This window comes from Neolamprologus multifasciatus, chromosome 14 (assembly GCF_963576455.1).
Source record: "Neolamprologus multifasciatus chromosome 14, fNeoMul1.2, whole genome shotgun sequence".
Classification (NCBI taxonomy): domain Eukaryota; kingdom Metazoa; phylum Chordata; class Actinopteri; order Cichliformes; family Cichlidae; genus Neolamprologus; species Neolamprologus multifasciatus.
The window spans coordinates 28,863,504-28,885,995 of record NC_140452.1 but is presented as its reverse complement, the minus strand read 5'-3'; the positions used below and the strand labels follow the sequence as shown (position 1 = coordinate 28,885,995).

Sequence of the window (22,492 nt, the reverse complement as noted above, 5' to 3'; positions counted from 1 at the left end):
TGAAAAAAAGGCTTTAATCTATTTATGTTCATTCTTACTAAAAAGATGATAGTGTTAACAGCCTTCCATAAATAAATAAAATATTCACATTACTTGACAATATTGTCACAATGTTTCTAGTTTCATTCTTGGTAGAGTGAAAACAAGTTGTTTAAAGAGAAGCTGGGCCTGCTTCTGCTCCTTTACTATCTGCAAATGACAAGCAAAGAAACAAAGGATAATTTCCTGTCAGTGATTCCTTCCTATCTCAGCAATAAATCAACACACTGACAACCTTTGCTCTGTGTCCCCTGAGGGCCGGGAGGAGCAGGTTTGCTAATGCCTGACTCAAAGCTGCCCTCTGTTGATTACATGTGGGAACAAGTACATACAAAAATCAATACAAAAGCAAAGAAAAGAGCTTTATGCACTATAAATGTAATTATTTACTGCAGTGGATCCAAGATGTTCTGAGAGGATTTGGTTTGCTTTGTTTTTAATTTGTATTGTTAACACCGTTTGTACAACTCTAATGAGCTTAAAAGTCAATATGTGAACTTTAAACTCTCTTAGACAGGCATGCTTTTTCTTTGTTGGCTGTGTGTTTGGGCTCATTGTCATGCTGAAATAGGTAGCCTTTGCCAATCAGATATTTTCCAGGTGCTACGTATGATGGATCAAAATCAGACAATGGTTTTGATACTTCTCCCTGTTTCCCCTCATAGCAACCACCCTTCCACTGAGACCATGTCTGATGAGGCTCCAGCGAACATTAGATCCTAGGTAGTGGCTTCCACTTCTCCAGTTTCCTCCATTTTTTTAAGTACACAGTTTGGACCTAATAGCTGATTCCCAATGAGCTTGAAAGATCTTCAGAAAGCTTGGAGAGCTATTCCTAAAGACCACTGGTAAAAACTGACAAGAAAGTCTGGCTGCTTGGAAGCAAAATATAAAGAAATAAGGGGTGGTTCAAGACTTTTGCACAGCAGTGTAGTTTTGAGTAGAGCTGCTAACAACTCACTTTAAAGGTGACAGGGGCTCTGCACAGGGGGACAACCCCACACCGTGTTGGGTTTATTTTTTTTAGGAGAATGTCTTTTTTAATGTGAAAACAAAATCCCCACGTCTCACTTTACAGCCTTCAAAGCTGTCATTAAGTACAGCATTTGAATAAACTGTACATTAAATAGAAACCCCCACTATAGTCAGAAGGGATGGATAATGGACAAAAAGGACGAATAAAATCAAACGTGCCCAGCTTGTCTTTACAGTACATTATATATATATATATATAGTGTGAACATAAGGTGTCAGAATGAAGCTGACAAAAAAGGGAGAAAAAAATGTGACGAATGAATCTCGCGAGATTACCAGTGTAACGGAGGACTGGGGCTTGGTCTTGAAGTTTTCAGATGCATCTGTAGATGAATCATAACAGCATCAAGATGTCGGGACGATCGGGCCGCGCTGAGACGCGAAGTCGGGCTAAAGACGACATCAAAAAGGTGCTAGCGGCCATCGAGAAAGTGCGCAAATGGTACGTAAGCGATCCGCGGGGGGACAATATGGAGGGAAAGGTATTAGTAGACCGAAGCCTGATATCTGCTGCGTCGCACAACAAACTTCAGTCGGAAAAGTTAGATGATTGACGGAGACGCCGACCAACCCGTGCCCCAGTTTGACAGAGGGGGCGGGGCTAGCTGAGTTTTTCCGCCGAGAGCTGTCAATATGGCTTCAGCCTGACATGCGGCGCGCGGCTAATTCCGGCTCGCTGTCCCGTTAGTCTAATTACAGTGTAATTCATAAACACCCGCGGACGTTTCCCCGGGGGTTTTAACCCTCTCCTGCACTGTGAGCGATGCCTGTTAGTGGGCACATTGTGATATTTGTGCAGCTGTCCATTGTGTGCTGTTGGAGAGAGAAAACGTGAGCGTGTATGCTGCATGTCATGTTAGAGACTGAGGCTGTGGACCAGGTGAAAGCGGAAAATGTTTGCTGAGCTCCTGTCTCACTGTAATCAAACTAATCACATCCCCAGGGAGAAGAAATGGGTGACAGTTGGTGACACGTCTTTACGTATATTCAAGTGGGTGCCAGTGACGGAAACAAAGCAGGTGTGGGCCTTTTGTCATGTGTAGCTTATTTTTTTAATAACCTTTTTTTGCTCACATTTCTTGAAACTGACAAATTGCACTTCCATTGTCAGATATATCGCACCAAATCCACCGGTGGAGAAGTTAGAGGCTTGAAAGATGTGGTCCTGGAAAACACCAACTCTCTACTGGATTTTACTGGTATGTTTGAAGGCTTTTAAAAATATTTTTTAAAAGGTTTGCTGACTTGTTTTGTACTTAATGCTGTCTAAATTAAAACCACAATCTAAAAGAAATTAGTAACAGTACTGTTCTAAAGGTGGTCATACCAAATATTCAGTTGCAGTTTCATGTATGTTTGCATATGTCACAGTAATTCACTGGACCTATTGCTCATTTCATAAAGAAATGAGAGGTTGCTCGAGACTAATGCACAGTAATATATATTTCTAAAATGCTGTAAGAGCTGTAACCTCATGTTCCGTGCCTTTCCCTTCCTCTCCGCGCCAGATGAAAACAGCAACCAGAGCTTTCTGTCGGACGTTTACCAGTCTAAAATGGATAACAGCAGCAGCACCTCCAGCTCGCAGCAGGTCAGCCCTCCTCATGCCTCCAGCCTGCGAGCTGAAGACTCCCAGCCTCCAATGCTCGGCCAGGAGAGCGTGGATGGTATGTGGATAACACGCACTGCATCGCATTTGTTGTGACGGTTGTGAAAGCTTCGATAATCAGTATATAATCTCGCTGCCTCCTTGATGATGCAGAGCCAGTTCACTCAGGACAGGAGGGCACAGATGAGCCACCCACTCTCATCAAGGAGGACCTTCTATCATCAGGAACTGTCAGACGGAGCACCCCAGACACCCAGGTGCGTTAAAAAATGAGCTCAAAGAAGACCAAAAAGCATCATTCCTAAATTGATTGCAGTCTAATTAAATGTGTTTCTTTTCATTGAACAGGAGGAACTGGATGAATCAGGAGCCCCTCCCTTAAAGAAGATTTGCACAGGAGAGAACGCTGTTCTGAGATAGCTTATTTATGATTGTTTTGTCAAAATGCACACAAAACATGTCCTCAGTTGTTGTGAGATTAGCAAAGCTTTGACAATTATTCTGGATCTCTTCATATATTTACGCAAATATTGCTTATTTTAAATTCAGCTTTTAAGAAAATGTGTATTAACTGCAAAATCTTCTATTTTCCCCCTACTTGAATTGATATTTGAAGTCATGCTGTGTTTCGTTTTTCATCTTGAAAAGGGGGGTGGGGTGGGGGTGGGGGGGCATTTTGAACTGTATTTCGCAGGCTTTGTGTATTTTCATGCTGTTGCTGTAAATGTCTGATTTTCCTGGCAGCCGCAGCTGAAAGGATGCATGTTTCCATATGCTGTTGCTTTATTCTGAAGGTTTATTGGCGATTTTGAAAAGGTGTTATTTGTGAAGCTTTATGCAAATTGCTGTTTTTAGATGTGCCATTGTGTATTAAATACAGTGCCCTCCTTTAAAAAAAAAGAAGCTTATTTTGGCTTATCACATGCAAGAATATGATTTTTTTATATATATATATTGCCCTATAATATTATTTGCCCATGTTTATAACTGAACACATTTTGTAAATCATAATAAATGCGACTGTTCATTTTAACTCACTGAAGTATGGTTTGGAGACGGTGGTTCTAACAAAATACATTTTAACAAAAGGTGGCAGAGCAGAAGATGCTCAGATTGTCGCTGGGGGTGAACAGCGTGAACAGGCTGAGCATTTAGAAAGTTAGAAAGTCAAAACTGAGACAGTTTGGAAATGCAGAGAAGACACAGTAAATAAACTGAATAATGTATGTTTAACATGGAGCAGCCAGGCAGGAGGAAAAGAGGAAGAGCACAGAGTAAGTTTTGCGTAATTAAGGAGGCATGCAGAGGGGCTGGCTTCACAGAGCAGTATGCTAGAGATCGGGTGAGATGGTTAACTGTGGCGACCCCTAAAGGAAGCAGCTGAAGATGAAGAAGATCCTGCAAAGTAAGGATTTATTCACCATGAGGAATCCCAGTAGTGGGTAACCTATTGTTTAATCAGCATATTCAAAATGGAGTCCAGACAATGGTTTTAAAAATTAATTCGATAACTGAACAAGACAGCTCCTCGTTAGATATCGACAAAACCCATGTTCAGTCTATTCAAATATGATTTAAGAGTGCTGATTTGAACGGTTTATATAATTTTTATTGTCATCAGCTGACCCTATTGCCTCTATATTATATGAGGGCGTGGTTTATCGGAAAAGACTGAGAATAGACAGGACAATTCAACCACTGAGAAACCTGCAGGCAAATTTGACGATGGCGCTTCAGCGAGACAGCCAGTGAAAGCGAAGAGGGGGCGGGACATGCGCGCGACGCTGCTTGCTACCGGGGAAACAGAGTTCTGAGGGTATGAGGCACAGTGCCGGTGGACTGAAAACTCCCGCCATTTCGACAGGGAATTAACCTCCTCTTAGCTGATTCAGGTTACTTTCTCGCAACGCTTGCTCACGCTGTTACCTGACGCCAAGGAGCTTCAGCGTATGCAGCGAGTACAGTTTAAAAGGGAGCAGGCCTAATTTGCGAACACTTGCTCGGGACTGTACAGCCGCCAGACCTGCTGTTGACTGACGGTTACCGCGAGTTTCATTTTGGTGCGGTTCGCATCCTTTCACGTTCACCCGAAGGTGCTGAACTTTAACAACTGAGTCCGGGGACACGTTTGCCAGCGTGTTTTCTACCTAAGGTGCAGCGTAAAAAATAGCCTGACACCACTTTCAGAAGAGCAAAGGATGGTGCGATGAGTCCGGCGGCGAGAAGCGGTGCACTGTTATTGTTTTGCAACGAGATAACCCAGCCTGCTAGCTAGAAAGCTAGCTGCTACACGCTGAGAGCCGGGCCTGCCGGCGGTAAAGTGAGACGTGCTATCTGTCGGCTCTGACATTTTTAATACTGGGATACATGCAAAGGACATACCATTGTGTACTATTGCGCTAGTCTGTTGCTAGAAAATCTTTTTTTACTTTCGGCACTTGTGCCATCTCTGGATTTGAAATGGCACCGCTTTTGGGCCGGAAACCGTACCCGCTGGCTAAGCCGCTAGCCGAGCCACCAGGCCCGGGAGAGGAGGTCTACATCATCGAGCACACCAAGGAGGCCTTCAGGAACAAAGAGTATCCTTTAACATGATGCTGGTTATCAGTCTCGACTTATCGAGCCAGTCGATAGACTGGATAGCGGGCTTTGTCTTGGTTAGCTGAACTGATGTGCTCATAGTCACGAGTAGAACGCTATGAAGCTGGCTAAAGCAAGGAATTTGACGTTACCTGACATTTCTCCCCCGTTAAGTGTTTCCCCGCATGTACACAGTTTACTCTGGGTTGACAGGCTGGCTAGCTAACACTCCGCTGTTTCTGGTAATTAAATAATTTTACCTATTAGTTAGCTTTTGACCTAACCGATTTAAATATATGACTGTAAATAGCACGTCATTGTAGAGAAGGGCGAAAAGGAGTCTTTCACTTTCATGTTTTACGGTTCTGCTGGCAATGCTAACAGGGTGAGCTAGCCAGTTGCTAACGTTAGGTATCCCATTATGTCACAATAGCCCAGACTGACGCCGCTCCCCGGCTGGTAATGTGTTAGCTGGTAATGCTAGCACAGAAGCCTCTCAGAGTCCGTTTCGCTTTAACTTACTTTCGTATTTTGGCCTGACTGAAATGTGTCCAGTGACTTATGACAGCATTTTGTTGTTAGCTTGGTTTCTTCTGTTGTCACAATTGAACAACTTTACCACGTTGTTAAAACGTTCACATGAACGCTTTAAGCTCTTAAAGGTCCACGACTGTCAGCAAGGTTATGAAACCTGCTGTGGCACACGTAGCTAGTGTTAAGTGTCCATAATATGCTGATATGGATAATCGATTATGATATTTGACTTTATGTGGGTGTCTAAACTCTATTATCCATTTTTATTGTCTTAATAAAGCTTTGTGAACCACTACGCTGTCAAACAGTCCCATCTATGGGGATTTGACTTAGTATGTTGTTAGAGTACCCATGGAAATGCACAGCGTCCAACTGATCTTTCTGACTTTCTCTGAAATCATTATTCATTCCCGTCCCTAACCCTCTCCTTGTCTTGTTAGGACAGGACTATTCACAGATGATTTGTTTTGAAATGTGTTTATGCTGGGTGTCTCTTGACCTCTCATTATGCTCAGTGATGTTAAATGTCATGATGGAATTTTATTGACTTGCATCTTGCTTGTTGTGCGTAAACAAAACCCTAAATAGGAAAAAGTTTGGATGATGTAACTTCCTTGACCAAATGTACACAGAGAGTACGAGGCCCGCCTACAGAGATATAGTGAACGCATTTGGACATGCAAGAGCACTGGAAGCAGCCAGCTCACTCACAAAGAGGCATGGGAGGAGGAACAAGAAGTCACCGAACTGTTAGTATTACATCCACAGTGTTGCACGTGCACATTCATTATTCCATGTTAACTTGTGAAAGCTCTGTTGGTCTACTATGCTGATTTCAGACCAAACAGAGTATGCACTTTTAATAAAGGCTGTTGAGTGAGTGAAAATGCACAGATTCAATTCTTTACGTCCTGCCCTTTGTATTCAGATGTCCAGTAAAACCTAGTTTGCATAAATCTCTGATTGTAAAAACCACACCTACTTATGTGGAAGGACTGTGCAAGAAATACAGAGTAGTCACCTAACAGAAGTTCATGGTATCAACAAAGAAGGGAACCATACAACCCCAGTGAAGGTCACAAGGCTTACTGCTTTGCTATGATTGGATAAATCTTGTGCTCCTCCTCTCAGTCTATTTAGAGAGCGAGTGACTCAGTCATCCTTGAATCTGCAAGGGCCTGAGTTCCTTTATCCTGATCTGCAAATGGAAAAAACCTATGGAAAATAATAAAATGGTTCAACTCATCTCTTTCAGTCCATTTGACTTGAAATATGTATTGGCATATGGGATCACTATGTCCTTTTAGCAAGAGAGAGAACAAAAAAATAAATATGGCCCAAAGAGATGTCACAGCAGAGACTGGGAAGAGCGGTGCTCAGTGGCCCAGAGCTGAAGTAAGTCGGGATCATGAGCTGTACAGTATTTATGCTCTAATTATGTCAGCCAAGAGAAACTACTCCCCCTACTGGCAACCCTCGGCAAACGATCCATCCATCTATTTTCTTCTGCTTATTACAGTTCAGGGTCACGGTGTGTCTGCAGATCTAAGCAAAGTAAAACAAATCATGTGATGATGAACTCTGTGTTAGCATCACAACCCCTGTGAACAGAGAACGATGGAGCTGCAAGACAGTGTCACATTTGTTACCTTTTTATAAACTAACCATTGATCACATTGTGTGTGTGTGTGTGCAGGCTTCAAGAGGAGTATCCAAAGTGGTTTGAGAAACCAGTCCTTGAGATGGTTCACCACAACACAGTGTCTTTAGACAAACTGGTTGAGATGGCTTGGGTGGAAATCCTCACCAAATATGCTGTGGATGAAGAGTGCGACTTCCTGGTCAGTTTGACAGCTTACTCTTATTACATTTCTAAACTTGTCTGTAATGTCAATCTTATAATATTGTCAGTGTTTTTTTTGTAACCTGATAATTTACTGCATTAAACGTTATAGTGTGTGTATAAAATTTCTCATATAATGTCAAATCTTACATCTTGGCTTCAGGTGGGGAAGGAGAAAAGTTTGCGAGTGACAGTGGTAAAGATCCACCCCTTGGAAAACACAGAGGGTGAGTCCGGGGAAAAGAAACTTGAAGGTGCTTGTGACTCTCCATCCAGCGACAAGGAGAACGCAAGCCAGGAAAACCAGAGGAAGGAGCCGCCTCCCCGAGAGGAGAACAGGAGGGAGAGTCTGAGTGAGTGCCAATTAGTTTTAAGAGGCGAAATCTTGCATTGTGGATAAAATTAAGAACATGTTGTAAATGCTGCTTGGATAAGCAGGTTAAAATTGTTTATTTATACAGTATTTGTTCAATATATGATGTTTGGCTTCCTTTTAGGTGACAGAGCACGACGTTCACCAAGGAAACTACCCACTGCCATGAAAGAAGAGAGGAAGAAATGGGCAATGCCTAAATTCCTTCCTCATAAGTATGATGTAAAGCTCATCAATGAGGACAAGGTTTGTTTTGTTTTTTTACATCACCACTCAAGAAATGGTGTGTGGAGTGTGTTCTATTTTTAGACTATAAAAGGTTATACGTAAGGTTCATATACTTGTGGACAATAGACTTGGTGATTTTAAGAAAAACTGGACTCTAAATTTCCAACATGTGTCATAGGTGATCTGTGACGTCCCAGCGGACAGTCTTTATAGAACAGAGCGTCCTCCAACCAAGGAGATCATGCGCTACTTCATCAGACACTATGCTCTAAGGCTGGGCATGGGAGAAAGTGCTCCCTGGGTGGTTGAAGATGAACTGGTAAAAAAATTTAACCTGCCCAGCAAATTCAGCGACTTTCTTCTCGATCCACACAAGGTAAGTTTAGTTATTTCATTTTGCTGCTCATTATTTAAATCAGTTTTTAAGTGTTGCATGTTCTTGACTCACCTTCCTGTGTACATCTCAAGTTCTTGGCAGAGAATCCCTCCACAAAGCGCAAGAGCTTGTCATCTCCAGAGGGTAAGCCTAACAAGAAGCTCAAGACTGCTGATACTCCAGGAGAAGATTCGGGCAATGAGAAGGAAGAAAAGAAGAAGAAAAAGAAGAAAGATGCTTTAGGCATGCCCCTTAGTCCCACCATCTGGGGCCACATGCAGGTTAGTCAGCTTGTGTGTACATGGTGAAATGTCATTTAATTTATGAGGTATCCCTCAAACGTCACTGTTATGTTTAATGGTCACTTGGTTGTATTTCAGAAAATAAAAATGAATGGTTCTCCACTCAAGGTAAAGAACTCAGGAACCCCTAAGAAAGGAGAAGGTAAAGGCTCCACTCCCTCCACTCCGAAATCTGGCAAAAAGTCAGGGGACAAAAAAGAAGGAAAGAAAACTGGAAAGAGTGGTGAGAAGAAACTCAATGTTCTCAAAGCATCCAAAAAGGACGGTAAAGCTGGTGCTAAGGGGCCAAAGATGAAGCAGATGACTCTACTGCATCTGGCTAAGAGCGGTGCTGCAGGAAGCCCAAAGAAGAGAGCTCGTAGTTCTGGCATTGGTACACCGAAACTTGGGAAGCCACTACACCCTATGGCTCTCCACCTCCTTCGTTACTACAAGGAGAACAAGGGTAAAGAGGATAAGAAGAACTCCCTTTCATCCCTTATCTCCAAAGCTGCCAAGACCTTGTCCCCAGATGATCGTAGTCGCCTGCCAGAGGAACTCAAGGAGCTAGTGCAGAAACGCTGGGAGCTTCTGGAGCAGAAGAAGCGATGGGCAGCCATGAGTGAAGAGGAAAGGAAGGAAGAGATGAAGAAGAGGCGTGAGGAACTCAAAGAGAAGTTAAGAGAAAAGGCCAAGGAGAGACGAGAGAAGGAGATGCTGGTCCGCCGTGAACAGTCGCGCCGATATGAAGATCAGGAGATCGAAGGTGGGAAGCCTCTGCCTGCATTCAAGCTTGTGGACATGCCTGAGGGGTTGCCCAACACATTGTTTGGGAATGTGGCCATGGTTGTGGACTTCCTTCACTGTTACTCAGGGCTGCTGATGCCAAATGACCAGTATCCCATCACAGCAGCGGCTCTGATGGAAGCGCTGGCTGGGGAACGGTCTGGCTTCCTTTATCTAAACCGTGTGCTGGTGGTGCTGCTCCAAACATTACTGCAGGATGAGCTGGCTGAGGGCTACAGTGAGCTCGACATGCCCTTATCTGAGATTCCTCTGACTATGCACTCAGCTTCCGAGCTGGCACGGTTGTGCCTGCGACCGTGTGACGCTCACGGTGAGGAGAGCGGCCAGGGCTCAGAAGACTCTGGGGCCATTGGTGGATATGATGATGTGGTGACCAGCGAGTTCCTGGATAAACTCGAGACAACCGAGGTGTTTGAGTTGAGCCCCGAGGAGAAAGTCACCCTGTTAGTGGCGCTGTGCCACCGGATCCTGATGACGTACTCTGTGGAAGACCATGTTGATGCAATGCAGCAGCGGTCAGCTGAGCTGTGGAAGGAGCGTTTGGCAATGCTGAAAGAGGCCAATGACCGCAAGAGGGCCGAGAAGAAGAGGCGGAAGGAGATGGAGAACAAAGGTAGGAGGGATCATCAGTTTTACCAGTCTCGATATATTGCTGTGAATCAAGTGTGTACTTTACACACAGTTTCTAAACTGTTCATCTACATTTTACCCTAAGAATTGTCAGAGAAAGTAGATGCCTTTCAAGTCTAGTGTGTATTTGAAGTCTCGCACAACACATGTGTCTGGGGGTCTAAAAGCAGACGTTGTAAATAAATATACAGCTTGTATTAACATATTTGTGTTTTCCATGCGGTTAAAGGTGAGAAGAAAAAAGAAGGGTCTTCTAAAAAGGAGGTCAAGAAGGAAGTAAAAGTTGAGCCAGAACCAGAGGACATGATCAGCTCAGTGAAGAGCCGGCGACTAATGACCATGCAGGCTAAGAAGGAGAAAGAGGAGATGGACAGACAGAACAAAGGTACAGTTTTTAAGCAAGATTGATACTAATTATAACTTTGATTCATTACATAGTATGCTTTATTTATTGTTGGTTACTATTATTCCTTTTAGAACGCATGGAGAAGGAGGCTGAAGAGGAGCGGATGCGTAAACAGAGGGCGGCTGCAGAGAGGGCTTTTCAGGATGGAATAACCAAAGCGAGACAAGTGATGCGCAGGACTCCTCTAGGTACCGACAGAAATCACAACAGGTTGGTACTTAACACGAGGAATTAACTCAGTGAGCCAAAACATCATGTCTGCTCACAGATGAAATCGTCTGCACCAGATGTACCAGTCATTAATTTAATTGAAACTGTTTACAGGTAAAGTGCTGTGTCCTAAATGTCATGCAGCTGTTTGCCTTAGATGGCGCTGCAAGCCTGACGTCATTGAAGACAAATCAGATAATCTAAGCCTGATCTTTTTTCTTCAAAGCATATTATTGTTAGTTATTTTGAAGGTGAAAGAATAAGTCACAGATACAAACGATGGAAATGAGACTTCTTTGAAGGACAGATGGGCTCTGCCTTAGTGATAGAGTGAGGAGCCATTTGGGAGCGACTCAGAGTAGAACTATAACTCTGCCACATTGAACTGAGCGAGCAGAGGTGGTTGCTTCCTTGGTGTGGTGTTCAGGGCGTGTCCTGCCAGGACAAAGACCCTGGTAGACTGAGGACATGCTGTAGAGATTGCATCTCTTTTTTGTCCCGGGAACGCCTCGGTATTCTCGGTTTATGCCCAGTTAAGCTGAGGGAGGTGGCTGGGGACAGAAGTCTGGAAGAAATTGATGGATGACTGATTGTTTTAATTGATTCATTTTTCAGAGGTTAAGTTGTCATTTAAAGTACTAATAATTATTGTTTTCAAATGCCTTTTTAGGGAGCTTCTGACATTGTTCATTAGACTGGTCTCAAATGTGACTTTATCTTATTGCTTCTCAGTGTTAGAATAGTGGATTAGTCTGGTTAGGGAATAAGAATTTAGTCCCCAGGAACATCCCTAGTCAGGAATGTATTGTAAATGTCATAAATTAATGGGTATCACAAAATGTCTAGACATTTTAGCTGTTTCTTAGTCTTTCAAAATTAAAAGACTAACGACGTATTTACCAGAAGCACTTTGGTAAATTGTAACCATACGTGATGTTTTTGTGCAGATTCTGGCTTTTCTCTGATGTGGTTCCTGGTCTGTACATTGAGAAAGGCTGGGTGCACGAAAGCATAGACTACAGCTTCACCCCTCCACCAGAGGAAAAACCAGCTGAGCCTGAGGTAGAAGAGGAGGAGGACGGTGAGGCAGTCCCTGCTCCTGATTCACAAGGTAAGCAAAAATACATTCTCTTGAAAAATGTTTGTTTTTCTTTAGATCTAATAATCCAAATATTTTTATTAACTGATATAGAATTTTTTTCTGTCTGGTTTTGTTTGCTCTGTGTGCAGGCTTGTTTGCACATAATTGGTAGTTAATGTGTGTTTTTGAGAAACAAATTTCCACACATGGCTTTATCTCGAGACACTAAATTATTATTTATGTTGCAGGTACTGAAAAAGATGATGGCAGTGTAGACGGTGCTGTTAGTGAAGGAGCCCAGCAGGGAGCAGCACCAGATGTTTGTATAGAAACTACTGTTCCCAAACAGGGACAGAACCTTTGGTAGGTGTTTATGTCTGTCCTTATTTTCCCTTTTCACTTTCATTTGATGCATTTTATCCTTTTTGTTTAATTGATCTTCTCCTCATTTTCACTTCTGATTTCAGGTTCATATGTGACAGTTCAGCTGAGCTGGAGGAACTGGTGGAGAGTCTTCACCCTCAGGGGGTCAGAGAGAGTGAACTAAAGTCAAATATACAAAGCAGGTGAATGCAGTATTATAAGAGATTATTTTAACCCACATAAAACTGCAGAGTTCAGTTTTTTTTTTCTTTTTTTTGTCTGTAGTTCATGTCTATGATTTTTATGGTGGCAGTGGTGATAATGTCAAATACCCTCTCACTGTGTCAGGTATCAGGAAATACTCCACTCCATCCATTTGACCCGGAAAGCCAGGCTCGGCCTCAGGACCTGTGACGGCTATGCAGAGCTACTCAAATATCTGCGTAGCGACATCCAGGAAGTAGCCTCACGCCTGCAGAAGGGCGGCCTCGGGTACCTGGATGATAACGTGGACATTGAGGATAAGGTGAATAGTCAGACAGTTTGAAAATAAGACTCTTCCCAGTCTTTAGTGAAAATCTGTGTTTAAATTCTACTAAAAGGGCACAGCATGTAGTCAGTGTTTGTTCAGGCTATCAGGCAATGGGCATGGGGCATAGTGGTTGATTAGACAGATAACTAGTTCAAGAAAACAGATGTTTTGAAATCATGTTCACTGTGGAAGGCATATATGGTAGAACCAAGTACACAGTTAGGCTCTGAAATGTTTAGTGTAAGTATTAAAAGCCACGGTGTAAACAAATGTGGGGTCAGAACAGCCCACTGATTGGCTTTCCAGGGTGTAAGAAATGCTTGGTCATTTTTAATTACTCAAATCTTTCAATAAAATTCACTGCCAACCCTGGTGTGGCAATGCCAGTGTGGGCCTACAGCACAAAAGTGTAAATGTTCTTCTAAAAACACAAATTATTTCAATCATAAAGATGTAAAATACTGTTTTTAGTTTAGTTACCAAAACTCTGCATGTGAAGATTTTGGGACTCACTGCAGGTTGGAAACCTGATATTGTTGAAATTGTGCTTATTTTTCTTAAAACGCATCATGCTGCCCTTAACCTTTTTTCTAAATGGATTACTTGTAATATAGGGGAGCTGATTTAACAAGAAATATTACTTTCTGTATGCTTTGTAAATTTTAAGGGAGTATGAGTTCCATGAAACATTTGTACTTAGATGTTTAACTGGTCCAGAGAGATGCTCTTTCCTCGTGAAGCACCCATCGGGGAAGTTTTGTGGCTTTACTGGGCATGCCGTCTGTGTTTTGAATTGAAATTCTCTGTCTGTTTCATCCTCTTGTCACAGTTGAAAGACATGGAGAGCCTGAAAGACTTCGGCGAGTGCATCATCACCATTCAGGCCTGTGTAATCAAAAAGTTCCTGCAGGGGTTCATGGCTCCTAAGCAGAAGAAGAAGAAGAAGCAAGCAGGAGAGGAAAGCAGCAAGGCTGAAGAGGTGGATGAGGAGAAGCGGTTGGCAGAAGAGGCCAGGGTAAGAGGAAAGAGATGAACTGTTAGCACTCTGATGCTAAAGCAGTATGAAGCCAAATCAGGGTCAAGTTTTATTCATTTGAAACTGAAATTCTGATTTTTGATATTTAAAACAACTAAAGTAAAAAATGTTGAAGAAAAAAAAAAAACCCCCAATTATTTTATTTTCAATGTTTACTTCTCCTCACAGGTAGCAACAGCAGTGGAGAAGTGGAAGACCGCTATCCGAGAGGCCCAGACATTTTCCCGCATGCACGTGCTGCTGGGAATGTTGGACGCTTGCATAAAGTGGGACATGTCTGCTGAGAACGCTCGCTGCAAAGTCTGTCGCAGGAAAGGTTAGAAATGTTTTCCACGGTTGCCCCGCTCTGTGTGGGAGAACGCACATCACCAGTTATTTGCAGCTGATTGGAGCATTATTGATTACGCACAGTTCAAATTCCAGAGAGGACAACAAAAACTGCACTATTATCTAGTTTCACTCTGAATTTGCCAGATTATTATGGTGTTAATTTGCATGTAAACTTCATAAAGGTTAGATCCTGTTTGAGTGAAGCATTCTGCACTTGCCAAATGATGTTCTGCCCTCCTGTCTAGTGCTCTGGGAGAACCCATCTGTGCTGAGGTTGGAGGAGTGTAGATCCAGGCAGGGCAGGAACTGCAGGGTCAAAGCACATCAGAGTAGTAGTGTCAGGCAGATCTACATACGGAGCCAACCACTCCGCAGGCCGACAGGTGAACCTGTAGTGATAAGATGACAGTAGAAAACATGTAAGAGATTTGCTGAGCTGTTTATACACTAAAGGTCAGGAAAAGCAAAAGAGTCGAGGTGGAAATATGTGGGGCTGCTAAAAAGACCCAGAATAAAACTTAAAGCTTTAAAATTAAAAAGAAAAGGCCTTATGGTTGATGCTGATCTCTTCCAGGTGATGATGAGAAACTTATACTCTGTGATGAGTGCAACAAGGCCTTCCACTTGTTCTGTCTGCGACCGGCTCTCTACCGGGTCCCCAATGGAGAGTGGCTGTGCCCAGCCTGCCAGCCGACTGTGGCCAGACGTGGCTCCCGCGTAAGGTAACTGTCCTCCACTCTTTGAAAAAGCGGATCCCTAAAGAGTTCAAAACAAAAGGAGACTAAAATATAACTGAAAGTGCCCATCTTGCACAGACCCTACCACTTGCATGGAGGAAAAAGATAACCAAAATGTAAATAAAGGCTAAAGGAATTCCTGGTTCCAGCTGACATACACCTTAAATATACATCAAAGTATTCAGACAGTGACTACAGAAAGCATCTCTCCTGTGCCCCAGTCCCTAATGCTAACCTGTCTGTACAGTTGCTGAGAAACAGCTGGTTAGGACATAGTCTAACAAACACATTGTTTATTTTATTAGTTTTCTGTCATGTGATCAGTAATCGCACACCCCACTGATGGTGTGGTAGCTGGATATAGTGAAAGGGGAGACCCTCTTCAGGGTGCTCCACAAACAGAGCAGCGGATCAACCAGTGTAACTGAAGCCCAGATGTGTCTGCCCTATACTTCATCAGCTGTCTTTAAAGGCGAGCTCTCCATTGCAGGAACTATAAGCAAGACTCTGATGAAGAAGACGATGAGGAGGAGTCTGAAGAGGAGGACTCTGAGGAAGAGGATGAGGACGAAGAAGAGAACGACTACAAAGCCATGGGACACAGCTGTGAGTATTTTACAGAGAAAATTAGGTTAAAAAAATTGTAACTCTTTGACCAAGTTTAAATTCACTCCTACAGTTAAGGAGGTTGTGAGGAATACAACAGTTTGAGTTACCATTAGCATTTTTTTCATACCTTTTTTTTTTAATCATTGTTGTGAAGACATTAACGGTCTAGAAAGGATAATTTTAAAGGCTTTAAGACCTGAGTTTGTTTTGGAAATGGAGGATCTTTGGTGCTGAAGGTTGAGAATGAAAGGAATGCTGATGGGGAATTTCAGCCATTGTCCTCTTTGTGTCTCATTGTCTGTGTGTGATGCTGCACAACTCAGGTCTGGACCTGGCTTTGAAGCTTTGTCACTGTGGCTTCACTCAGAGTATGTGGCAGGATGATCCCTTCTGTCAGTTCAGGCCTGTGTGTCAAGGATAATGATTTAGAAGTTTCAATAGAGAGGTGTCGGTGCACCTAAGAGCCAGTTATCTTTCTCAATTCAGGCGTGAGGCTCAGACAGGCAAACGTTCAAATCATGGTGGCCTGGGAATGTTTCGAGCCACCTTTTAAAATACCAAGAATTGAACAGTTGGATGTGGATTGATTTTATGAGAGAAACTGCAGCATTATACATGTTAATTTCTACTTCTGCTTCTTCTCTACGTCTTTCCTCCTCCACAGTGAGACCAAGAAAGAAAAATAAGCAGTCTTCATCACGGCAGAAAAGCTCAAAAAGTAAATCAAAGAAGTCGGCCTCTTCTAGTAATCAGAGCGGCAAGCAGAGAACAGGCCCCAACAGTCCTGCAGACATCGACGAACTGGTACGAAGTTTACAGAGAGCTTAGAACAGACCAGCTTTGTATCGTTTGTCCTAAAATTATAGCTTTTGTGTGTGCCGTCTCTGCAGGTGCGACAGAGCTCCCAGACAGGAGTGAGCAGACAGGTGCTGGAGCTGGAGAGGTGTGAGGAAATCCTCAAGAAGCTGATGAAATATCGCTACAGCTGGCCTTTCAGGTGAGGGAAGAAGAAATGTGACACAAGTACATGTCAAACAGGAGCCACTTTGACTCCTGAACAACCTTTTCAACTATTAGCTAAACTACAGACATTATAGGGACAGAAGTGTTGGGCCACACCTCTTACTCTTTGAATGTAGCTGTTTTGAGCCTGATGGCCACAGGTGTGTAAAATCAGGCACCTAGCTTGATGCTGTTTGCCTCTACAGACATTTAAGAGTGGGTTGTTCTGAAGAGCTCACTGAATGCAAGTGGTATTATGATAGGATGTCACCACTGCATCAAGGTGGTTTGTGAAGTTTCTTGACTCCTTGTACTTGCAGCTGTTACTGGTGTCATCTTGAGTGTTTAGGAGAAACTCAGTTGCAGACCACTGAGTCAGTTTCTGCAGAGTTCAAACCTCCTCTGGCATTAACATCAGCACAAACGTTGGGTGCTGGGAGCTTCGTGGCATGGTTTCCATGGCACCTAGGTGCACTGCTCAATGTGTAGGTGGACCAGTACTTTTGTCCACATAATGTATGTATTTATGCTTCCATCAGTGTGGAAAGCATTTGTCTATGGAAACTACTTGTGCATTCAAAAACCTGTGTGCCACAGAAATATTACAATCTTATCAGACTGAGTCACATTTTTGTAAATGGTTTTCCCTCGGCAGAAACAGAGTGTGAAAACTGCAAAGCCCAGAGCCTCTTGGGCACTATTTCCTTCTAGATTGAGCGCTGACCTCTGCAAGTTATTTTATACAGAGCAATGGTGTGGGTTGTATGGCTGGTTATTAGCTGCTAATCCTAGCAGCAGTAGAGATTTGTGAGAGAGAAAGGTGCGGGGCTGAACTGCTCCTCTGAGAGTTTATGGTCGTAATAATAACTACTGCACTAAACATGTTGGATGGTCTTCAGGGAGCTGCTCAGACATGTTGAAGAGACAAGGTAGCTGGTGGTCACATTAACCACTCTGACTCATGTGACTCCCTTTTTCAGAAGGGATCACCACAATAGGTAGGTCTGCATGTTTGATGCTGGATCTCCCTCATGACGCAACCCCAAAGGGATTTGTGTCTCTGCCTCCAATAAATGTCTGACAGGATTTAAACGTTTATATTTAATATGCCTTATGTATGTTTCTCGACTTTTATAAAACATGAGACACATTATGGTCCCAAGTCTCCAGTCTCTAACACTCATCACGTGCTTTAAATCCTCTTTCAGGGAGCCTGTTTCCTCTGAAGAGGCAGAGGACTACCTGGATATCATCTCTCAGCCCATGGATTATCAGACAATGCTGGGCAAGTTCAGCCAGGGCTCGTACCGCCACGCCCAGGAATTCCTGGAAGATGTAAAGCTGGTCTTCTCCAATGCCGAGGAGTACAACCAGCAGGGCAGCACCGTGCTCTCCTGTATGGTCAAAACGGAGCAGACGTTCACCGAGCTGCTCCAGAAGCTGCTGCCTGGTCTCAGCTACATCCGGCGGCGTTCCCGCAAGCGTGTGTACCAAGTTCCTGCAACATCGGAGGAGGAGGAGGAAGAAGATGAGGAAGAGGAAGAAGAGCCCAAGAAGAAGATGACAAATGGAAAATCTCATGCGAGGAAAACAACCAGAAATGATCGAAGACGGAAGGATGACGACAGCGAAAGTGAGGAGGAGGAAGAGGATGATGAGGTGGATGGAGATGAGGAGGAGGATGATGATGATGATGACGATGGCAGGAGGAGAAGTAAGAGAACCTCTGCCACCTCGGGCAGGAAGGATTACAGGGAGCAGGATAGCGACGGCGAGCGGGAAACACGAAGAACTCGTAAGCGCAGGGGCCGGGGCGACAATGAGGCAGCGAGCAGCGACGAGGACCGGTCAAACCAGCAGCGACATTCCAAGAGACAGAAACGCTCGTGAAATCCAGGGTGCTGTTTGTTTTCTGTCATCTCTCTTTGCTTTAAAAATTTCTGTCCCGCTCTTCAGAACGATGACCACGAGCACCTCATCTCCTCCTCACACAGCCAGCGGGACCTAATCCTCAGAAGGACTTTTTTTTTGTGTTAATAAGTATGCTCATATTTTGGAAAAAACAAGAGAAGAAAACTGATATATATTTGTAACATGTTTAATATTGGTGATGTTTTGTTTTTCCAACCAAGAAAAATGAGACATTTGAGATAATCGAGAGGTCCTCATAGCTCTTAAGACTCTTCGATTTAAAGTCGACAACCTCACACACAAGTGTAATTTGACTTAAATGTTGTGAACTGCTTTGTGTCTTCTCCAAACGTGAGTACAGTGTAATCAGAGGGACTTGTCTTCGCACTTAGTTGAGACATGGCTTTACTGGTGTGCTTCAGGAATGAGTCCAGCTAGCTCTCTGCCCCCCCCCCCACCCCCACCCCCCACCCCCCAAGCATCTGTGACGAGTCGCTGACTGTAACAGATCGTGTTGGTGTGTCTGAAACAATCTAGGAGTTTGCTGATAGCCGTCACTTGTAAATTGCTCTTTCTGTGAAGCAACTTGCTTACAATCTTTGGTTAATTCCATGTTCATAGATAAACACCATATGACTTTACTAGATTTAGCATATGCATACATAAATATACATATATATATATATATTTTCCCTCCTAGCCCAGGTTTAAATCTTTCGTCCAAAGCTGGGCTGAGACTGCAAATCAAAATTCCTTTTCAGACACAAGATTCTCAGCTTCCTCAATCTTGTTAGTGACAGCACTGAGTCAATTTTCAGGCTTCACAGAGCCCCGGGACATTTTTAGCAACCACAGACTGTTTAGAAGTTGGATGTAGCTACCGTGATGGCGACCACTGGTTTGCGAAATCCTTATTAAGAAGCCTTGAGATCTCGCGGTGAAGCCACACGTTCGCTGGCTAATTTATCAATCACAAGAAAGAAAAAGCGAAATGTGTGATGTGAAGCCATTAGAAGGAAAGGAGCTTGTGTCTGAAAGGGGCTTTGTAGTCCAATCACTTCACCGGTTTAAAACAAACAAAAAAAAGCTTCATCCCAGCTTTTGGTGCCAAGATGTTATCAGGGACGGACTCTGAGTCTCCCCCTCTCTGTCGGCTTGTAGAGCTGTTCGACCTTTTTCCCCCTCTGTAGTGCCCTGCCACTTTAAAGGTACCTCAAATGATCCGTCAGTTTGCACTCCTCCTGTGTAAAGTACACTTAATATGCCAGCAGCTGCAGGACCATACTATATTTGAAATTATGTGCATAAACATTTGTAAACAGTGTTTAAAAGCAGCAGATGTGATGTTTGTTAAGACAAATGGGCATTTTTTTTAACCTTTGATAATCTTTGCACTTTTTATTTGGTTATTTGTAAATAATAAATAGTACCCAGGAACTTGCAAGGTTTTAAAACGGGGCTCTCTTCAGAACGTGCCACGAGTTATTTCACTTCTCGCATAGTCAACAGCAGAAATCTTCTCTTTTTACGTTTTGTGACACAGTGAGCGCTGTGGTTCAGCTCAATTAGATTAGTAGCTCAGACTTGGGGTAAAGCAGCTCTTTAAAGGTAAATCAAAGGTTTTCCAGCACATTTCCTGGTGTGGTCACCAGGTGGTGCTCTATACCTGCACTTGTATTACTCTGGTGCCAGCATTTTCCAAGTACTTCAGCGGCAGTGCTGCTAGCTGTACTCTTGTACCACCTGCCTGTCACTGCAGGGGAGCTTCATAGTGCTGGGATATTTTAGCTCTTAGTGTGCAGAAGACCATGTGTAGTTATTTGGTTGCCTGCCATCAAATGTGTGTATATATTACCTGTATACTGATGTGGCAGTGGCTGGGTCGCCCTCTTTTGTCTGTACTGTGCTGTGCCGTTCGCCCGTGTTATTTCTAGTGCTGTTACCATCGAAACTTTCCTGTTTTCTTTCGTCCACTGATTGTTTTCGCCCCGTATTGTTTTTGTTTAAATTCAGCTTCCCGACATGATTAACAGCTGTCAACAATGTTTGTAAAAATTGACATGTCAACAAACGAGCAAACTGCCCTTCTCAAAATGAGATCTGACTGTAAATGCTTTCTTTGTACTTGGAGCAACTGCAAAATCCTTTTACACCTCCTTTTTTATATATATTTATAGTCTCTAAAAGCTGGGTTTGGGCAAGTTCTGAGGATTCACTTGTAAAGAATTTCCAATAAAGGCTATGGATGAAGACCGTAGTTCTCCCTGTTTGATTTGTGCTGAGCTGATGAGGCTGACATCACTGCCGTCCGTCTGTAAACTTTGTGATTTAAAAAAAACAAAAAATGGGCTAGCTTTGACAAGCAAGTTATGTCTTTACTTTTTAATAAAATATCAAATCATTGTTTTACACTGGTGTTGGTTCATTTTCTCGGAACATCTGAATCTTTGTGTGGAAGACAAATGATCTGCAAACCCTGGATGTCAAAGCCAAAGCTGTCATAACAGGATAAATGGTTTCATTACTCACAGAAGGATGAGCGACTTGGACTCAAAAGCGTTCCATGAAAAGGTGAAGCTGTCTGTTTGGATTCAGATGTTCTCAACATAGTCAACTATACTAACACTTTATTAGGTACACCTATTCACCTTGTCAACCCAGATAATTAGTCAGCCAATCACATGGCAGTAATTTCGTGCTTTTAAGCATTTATACGTGGTCAAGACTGAAGTTGAAAGTGAGAATCGGGAAGATGGATCGTCATGGATGTGTAGCCGACAAACCTACAGCAACTGTGTGACGCTATCGTGTCTGCATTTATACGTGGTCAAGACTGAAGTTGAAAGTGAGAATCGGGAAGATGGATCGTCATGGATGTGTAGCCGACAAACCTACAGCAACTGTGTGACGCTATCGTGTCTACATGGACCAGAATGAGGGCTCTGAAGGAAAAAGAGGGTCCAACCCAGCACGTGTAAGGTGTGCCTAATAAAACGACTGGTGATTGTATTTATCCAACTATAAGGTGCAGTTTTACCTGATTTTTGAAAACTCTGTGCACAATAATTTCAGGATAACCTGAGAAAAGTAACCACTGGTAACCAGGTTCGCTCAGGAAAGGCTTGTACAGGTAAGCAGGCGGCAGCGATGATCCCACAGAGCGTGTGATGTATGGGCCAAAGAAGAGTGCAAGGAGGACAGCAGGACCTGATGAAATATTTAGGAGTGAAGTGGTGACAGCCTGTGAGCCATCTGTAATTTGGCAACAGGTGTACAGTCTAAGATGGATCAGAGTAAAGGTCAGAGATGTGAAAAGTCAGTGGAAACGTAGCACTTGATTAGTGGCAGTTCAGGCATGGTGGCAGCTGCATTCAGCTATAATAAACCTAAAGTGATCTTTCACTTTGGTATATTTTATTGTGCTTTTTATTTACTCCCCGTATAAATATATAAAAACCTAATCAATACACGAGGACTTCTTTTTAACACTGGTTCTTTAACTGGTTCACAGCGTAATACCAAAGTCTGAATGAACTTCTAATGAACTCTGGGGCGTAGCTCACTTTGATTTTTAGGAGTCTCATTGTCTTCTAGATACAGCCATGATATATTAATGTTTTAGCAGTTTTGTGGATCTATCGGTTTCTGTCCAAGCTTGTGAAACGTGAGGTATTTGTCATTCCTCACACAGTCCATCCTACGCAGCAAAACGCGCATTAATCACCCAACTCTCACTCCCTTGTTGAGGTCAGAGTAGATAACGACTGCACACATTGGCATGTCCCACCAAAAACATTTGTGCGACTTCAAAGACGGTCTTTACCTTACAATATAAAGCGCCTTGAGGTGGCTGTTGTTGTGAATTGGTGCTATATAAATAAAACTGAGTTCTACGTCATATTGGACATGATACAACCCAGGTTCAACATCACAACTGACC

General features: G+C 43.2%; 2 protein-coding genes across 5 annotated transcripts; both read left to right on the top strand.

Annotated features, from left to right (window-relative positions):
• The first annotated feature begins 1,358 nt into the window (after window positions 1-1,358).
• Window positions 1,359-3,716, top strand: bcl7bb (BAF chromatin remodeling complex subunit BCL7B b). 2 transcript variants are annotated; one of them, XM_085131258.1, is made up of 6 exons: window positions 1,359-1,516; window positions 2,018-2,093; window positions 2,186-2,273; window positions 2,583-2,741; window positions 2,837-2,940; window positions 3,032-3,716. In XM_085131258.1, exons 1-6 carry the CDS (start codon window positions 1,404-1,406, stop codon window positions 3,101-3,103), a joined length of 612 nt encoding a protein of 203 aa, XP_084987384.1. In that variant the 5' UTR covers window positions 1,359-1,403; the 3' UTR covers window positions 3,104-3,716. The 2 variants fall into 2 exon arrangements, with proteins under 2 accessions (XP_084987384.1, XP_084987385.1); XM_085131259.1 differs by lacking the exon at window positions 1,359-1,516 and adding an exon at window positions 1,561-1,905.
• Window positions 3,717-4,468: 752 nt separating this feature from the next.
• On the top strand, window positions 4,469-20,802 carry baz1b (bromodomain adjacent to zinc finger domain, 1B). 3 transcript variants are annotated; one of them, XM_085131234.1, is made up of 22 exons: window positions 4,469-5,262; window positions 6,430-6,546; window positions 7,494-7,638; window positions 7,804-7,993; window positions 8,138-8,259; window positions 8,420-8,617; window positions 8,710-8,898; window positions 9,028-10,318; window positions 10,565-10,720; window positions 10,813-10,951; window positions 11,899-12,062; window positions 12,281-12,395; window positions 12,500-12,598; window positions 12,744-12,921; window positions 13,757-13,942; window positions 14,132-14,279; window positions 14,539-14,676; window positions 14,868-15,015; window positions 15,521-15,636; window positions 16,304-16,443; window positions 16,530-16,636; window positions 17,850-20,802. In XM_085131234.1, exons 1-22 carry the CDS (start codon window positions 5,144-5,146, stop codon window positions 18,529-18,531), a joined length of 4,887 nt encoding a protein of 1,628 aa, XP_084987360.1. In that variant the 5' UTR covers window positions 4,469-5,143; the 3' UTR covers window positions 18,532-20,802. The 3 variants fall into 3 exon arrangements, with proteins under 3 accessions (XP_084987360.1, XP_084987359.1, XP_084987361.1); XM_085131233.1 differs by having other exon boundaries at window positions 8,998-10,318; XM_085131235.1 differs by lacking the exon at window positions 14,539-14,676 and having other exon boundaries at window positions 4,470-5,262; window positions 8,998-10,318.
• The last annotated feature ends 1,690 nt before the right edge of the window (window positions 20,803-22,492 follow it).